Source organism: Dipodomys ordii, unplaced genomic scaffold (assembly GCF_000151885.1).
Source record: "Dipodomys ordii isolate 6190 unplaced genomic scaffold, Dord_2.0 Scaffold156, whole genome shotgun sequence".
Taxonomy (NCBI): Eukaryota; Metazoa; Chordata; class Mammalia; order Rodentia; family Heteromyidae; genus Dipodomys; species Dipodomys ordii.
Window position 1 is genome coordinate 2,102,907 of NW_012267372.1, and position 5,633 is coordinate 2,108,539.

The 5,633-nt window shown below is 52.4% G+C and overlaps 1 protein-coding gene across 5 annotated transcripts in view; it reads left to right on the plus strand.

The window, feature by feature from the left end:
* The first annotated feature begins 258 nt into the window (after positions 1–258).
* Pou2f2 (POU class 2 homeobox 2) overlaps positions 259–5,633 on the plus strand; it is a 30,309-nt gene continuing 24,934 nt past the window's right edge. For all 5 annotated transcript variants that reach the window (XM_013032700.1, XM_013032705.1, XM_013032703.1 and 2 more), the window contains exon 1: positions 259–325. In XM_013032700.1, the coding sequence (XP_012888154.1) occupies positions 259–325 (67 nt within the window). The remainder of the gene's footprint in view (positions 326–5,633) is intronic.

A 5,633-nucleotide genomic window follows, 5' to 3' on the forward strand; every position in this document is an offset into this window, starting at 1 on the left:
GAGACAGCCACGGTCACAGCTGCTGGCACCTCCTGGTGGAGGTGTGGGGTGGTTGCAGGAGTCACCTCTTCAAGCCTGCTTGTCTTCTATCCCACTAGCCCCCCAACTCTAACACACCTGCCTGATCTGGGGTCCCCTCTGCTGCTGGGGCTGGTCTGTGGGCTGGAGTATTTCCGAAGGGGGGAGGACCAGCTCTGTGGTTTCCTCCTTGAGTGACTTCCGGCAGGGAGGGCTGGCCCCCTCAGAGAGGGCGGGGAGATGACACAGTTGTTCCCCAGCCCTGGCGGGGCTGGCAGCATGGTTCACTCCAGCATGGGGGCTCCAGGTAAGGGGCTGGTGCCTGTGCACCTGTGGTGGGGTGTAGACAGGCAGCACATTGGGGTTTGCTCCGCTGGCCCCTCCTGCCAGCCTTCCCTGCCCCTCATGCTCAGCTGTCTCCCTTGTCCTTCAGCACCTTGCTTCAGAAACACCCCTTCTCCCACACCGCCCCACCTTGCCCTCATCCTTGCTCCCTTTCACATCAGGCACTAGAAGTTTCCAACCTGTCTCCCCGTGTCGCTGCCCTGTTCCCAGGGGTTGCGGGCAGGGAGGGAGGGAGGGAACCAGGCAGGACATTAGGTGGAGAACTGTGCACCAGACAACATGGATCATCCTTCAGAGAGGTGCCAAGGGCTTAGAAGACCAAGTTGCTGAGCCTGAGTGCTATCATTCTTCTTTTGAGTGTGTGTGTGTGTGTGTGTGTGTGTGTGTGGTGTGCACATGTGTATCTGTGTATGGTGTGTATGTGCACGTGTGTATATGTGTGCAGTCACTCTGCATCCTCTGAGTGGCTGTTGTGTGCTTGGGTAGAAGCCAGTTCGGGATCTGTCGTGTGTGGTACTGTAGGGATGGCAGTGACTTCTTGGCTGCCTTTGTTTACCTCAGTGTCGTCTCCTTAGGTAGATCTTCCATGACGTTCCCATGCGAGCTAGCATTTATCCTGTCCCTCTTGGTCCCCCCACTCTGTTCTATCTTTTTTTTTCTTGCCATTTATTACTGTCTGGAATTTCTTTCTATTTCTTTCTTTCTTTATTTTTTGTTGGTTCTGGGGCCTGAACTCAGGTGTCTAAGCTTCTTTTTGCTCAAGGCTGGTGCTCTACCACTTGAGCCACTGCTCTACTTCCAGCTTTTGGGGAAGTAGTTTATTGGAGATAAGAGCCTCATGGACCTTCCTGCCCAGGCTGGCTTTGAACCACAATCCTCAGATCTCAGCCTCCTGAGTAGCTAGGATTCCAAGTGTGAGCCACCAACACCTGGCTGAAATTTCATTATGTTTGTTTGTAAGTTTGTTCCATGTAGCCTCCACCACATGTCCATTGGCTGAGTGAATGCTAGGTGCCCAGCATGGGACAAGGTGACATGTTTGTTGTCTCGTTGAGTAGAATGTGTGTCTCTGTTTCTAGGGAGCATTAGCCCTCAGCAATGTCAATGAACATACCTGTGTTACATGCTTAGCCAAGTATCAGCACATGCAAGCACTTAGTACTCCATTTCTGCTTCGTCTGTGGCTATCAGGCATGACTGTGGGGAGGTGTCTGAGTGTGAGTCCTGGCTTGGGGTGCGTCCTGTGTATGCAACCAGTGGGCAGCAGCGCCCCTGCAGTCCTTCAGCAATGTGTGGTTACTGTGCAGTTCTGTGCGGGGTATGGAAAGATGACTGAGAAATGCAACTTTAGGTCTGTCCTTCTGGCACCCCAAGTTCTATGGAGAAGGCAGACCTGTCACCAGTGATCTCCAGAGTGCTCAGAGATGGGCTGAGAGGGGCTCCAGGGATTGTGGGCACCCATAAGACATCCAGTTCAGCTAGTGTGATGCCGGGGGGGGCTTCCTGGAGGAAGGGGTGTCTGAGCTGGAATGTGAAGGTGGTGGGGATGAAGGCGCTGCAGGGTGGTATGTGATCACTCCTTGAGGCAGCTGTGTATACGTGTGTGGGTCTCTATAAACAGCACAGACAGGAGATCAGGGTGTCTGCACACATTTGGTGTCTGCTCCTCTGCTAGCTTGGCTGAGGTCAGGGGAGAGCTCATGGGTAGCAGGAAGGAGGGTGGATCCTTGACTTGGGGTTTCTCACTCAACAGCCCTACCTGGGAGGACTGGTGTGTGTTTTCCCTGATGGACCATGGATCAATATGTGGTATAGATGCGAATCAATACATTGTGAGGACACCAACTAATTTGTGCGACCTTGGGCGGATCACTTGCCATGCCCGGTCTCAGGCTCCACATGAATGAACCGTCTTAGGGGTCTTCCCTGGTCATTGTGTGCATGTGTGTGTATGACTCAGAGTGCGTATGTGCATGTCTGAGTGTGTGACTCTGGCTGTGAGTGTGTAAGCACAGGCATGTGTGCACACATCTGGGTGTGTGTTTTCATACCTCCCCATGGCATCCCACTTGAGCATCTGCAGACCCATGCACATTTCTTCCTGGTCTCTTGTGTGTGCCTGTGTCTCGTGTGTGCTGGCTGTGTGTGTGTGTGCTGTGTCTCATGTGTGCTGGCTGTGCATGTGTGTGTTATGTCTCATGTGTGCTGGCTGTGTGTGTATGTGTGCTGTGTCTCATGTGTGCTGGCTGTGCGTGTGTGTGCGCTGTATCTCGTGTGTTGGCTTGTGTGTGTTGTGTCTCATGTGTGCTGGCTGTGTGTGTATGCTGTGTCTCATGTGTGCTGGCTGTGCATGTGTGTGCGCTGTGTCTCATGTGTGTTGGCATGTGTGTGCTGTGTCTCATGTGTGCTGGCTGTGCATGTGTGTGTGCGGTGTCTCATGCGTGTTGGCATGTGTGTGTATGTTGTGTCTCATGTGTGCTGGCTGTGTATGTATGCTGTGTCTCATGTGTGCTGGCTGTGTGTATATGTGTGTGCTGTGTCTCGTGTGCTGGCTGTGTATGTGTATATGTGTGTGCTGTGTCTCATGTGTGTTGGCTTGTGTGTATGTGTGTTGTGTCATGTGTGCTGGCTGTGTGTGTATGTGTGTGCTGTGTCTTGTGTGCTGGCTGTGTGCGTGTGTGTGTGCTGTGTCTCAGGTGTGCTGGCTGTGCATGTGTGTGTGTGCTATGTGTGTGTGTGTGTGCTGTGTCTCATGTGTGCTGGCTGTGTGTGTGTGTGTGCTGTGTCTCATGTGTGCTGGCTGTGTGTGTGTGTGCTGTGTCTCATGTGTGCTGGCTGTGCATGTGTGTGTGTGCTGTGTCTCATGTGTGCTGGCTGTGTGTGTGTGTGTGTGTGTGCTGTGTCTCATGTGTGCTGGCTGTGTGTGTGTGTGTGCTGTGTCTTGTGTGCTGGCTGTGTGTGTGTGTGTGTGTGCTGTGTCTCATGTGTGCTGGCTGTGTGTGTGTGTGTGTGCTTGGTCTCATGTGTGCTGGCTGTGTGTGTGTGTGTGTGTGCTGTGTCTTGTGTGCTGGCTGTGCATGTGTGTGTGTGCTGTGTCTCGTGTGCTGGCTGTGCATGTGTGTGTGTTCTGTGTCTCATGTGTGCTGGCTGTGTGTGTGTGTGCTGTGTCTCATGTGTGCTGGCTGTGTGTGTGTGTGTGCTGTGTCTCATGTGTGCTGGCTGTGTATGTGTGTGTGTGCTGTGTCTCATGTGTGTTGGCTGTGTGTGTGTGTGTGTGTGTGTGCTGTGTCTCATGTGTGCTGGCTGTGTGTGTGTGTGTGCTGTGTCTCATGTGTGCTGGCTGTGTATGTGTGTGTGTGCTGTGTCTCATGTGTGTTGGCTGTGTGTGTGTGTGTGTGTGCTGTGTCTCGTGTGCTGGCTGTGTGTGTGTGTATGCTGTGTCTCATGTGTGCTGGCTGTGTGTGTATGTGTGCTGTGTGTGTGTGTGTGTGTGCTGTGTCTCGTGTGCTGGCTGTGTGTGTGTGTATGCTGTGTCTCATGTGTGCTGGCTGTGTGTGTATGTGTGCTGTGTCTCATGTGTGCTGGCTGTGTGTGTATGTGTGTGCTGTGTCTCATGTGTGTGTGATGTCTCATGTGTGCTGGCTCTGTGTGTGTGTGTGTGTGTGTGATGTCTCATGTATGCAGGCTGTGGCTGTAGCTGTGATATGGTCACTGTATAGCATCTCTTGCCTGTCATCAGCACAGCCAGGGCCACCTCTCGTGTGGTTGCTGCTGCCCATACTTCCATCCTTCCCTCCTGATCGCTAAGAAGTGCTCATTCCCGTGAGGCCGTGAGGCCATGGGAACAGCTGGGGAGGCTGAGGGCGTGTGAGGTGCTGTTGCTGGGGAGGCCAGGGGCTGGGCCAGCTGCCCCCACCGAGCTTCCCAGCAGCACCAGCCCTGCCCACAGGGGCTCCTGGCTCTTGATGGAGGCAGGCTGTGGAGGCAGAGGACCCAAGGGACAGGCCAAGTGGGGCCAGAAGGGGTGAGGGGCAGTCCTTGGGCCCTCTATATTTAGCCCCATTTTCGGTAAGTGCTAACGAGAAGCTGGCCTGAGTCTGCTAAAACTGGCTGGGGGAAACGCAGAGGAGAAGTGAAAGTCCAGGGAGGGAGGGCCACGAAGGGTGTTGTGGGGCGGGTGGGGGGGGACCCAAGTCCCAGACCTGGGGCATTTGGGGCAAGGGTGGTGAGCTCGGGCCTGGCAGCCCAGGGTAGTTCTAGCTTGAGAACGGTGAGACTCAAGGTTCAAGACAGCTCCAAGGGGTTTGGCCTCTTTATATTTCCAGTTCCTCTAAAAAGTGAGATACATCGCCCAGGCTGGCTTAAAAGCACGATCCTCAGATCTCAGCCTTGAGTAGCTCGGGTTACAAGTGTGAGCCATCAGCGCCATACTCAAACCACTCTGTCTATATTTACCATTGTGGCAGAGGGACCCTTACCATGACAGTTGAAGGCAGAGTTGCTTGGTGGAGGGTTGAGGTGTCAGGCAACAGCAGAGATGGGGGCTTGTTTGGCCAGCCCTGGTCAGTGGAGGAATTGGTCATTCCAAAGACACAGTTGTGGCTGGCCGTGGTCCACACACAATTCCAGAACTGAGGAAGGCATAGTACAGGATTGTGGTCTGAAGGCAGCCTAGACATACATGGGAGATTCTCTCTGAAAAATAACTTTAAAAAGCAAAATAGAAGCTGAGCTCTGGTGGCTCACACCTGTAATCCTAGCTACTCAGGAGGCTGAGACCTGAGGATGACGGTTCAAAGCCAGCCCAGGCAGGAATGTCCTTGAGACCCTTTATCTCCAATGTACTTCCCCCAAACTGCAAGTGGAACTGTGGCTCAAAGTGGTAGAGCATTAGCCTAGAGTAGAAAAGCTCAGGGATAGAGTCCAGGCCCTGAGTTTAAGCCCGACTGACAGAAAGAAAGAAAGAAAAAAGAAAGAGAGAAAGAAAGAAAAAGAAAAAAAAGAGAAAGAAAGAGCTGAATGTGTATCTCAAGTAGTAGAGCACTTGCTTAGTAAGTAGAAGGCCTTGAGTTCAAAACCTAATACTGACAATCTACATAAATAAAGATATATACATATATATATATATATATATATGGGCTGGGAATGTGGCTTAGTGGGCTTAGTGGTAGAGTGCTGGCCTCGAGCCAAAGAAACACAGTGCCCATGCCCTGAGTTCAAGGCCAGGACTGGCAAATATATATATATATATATATATATATATATATATA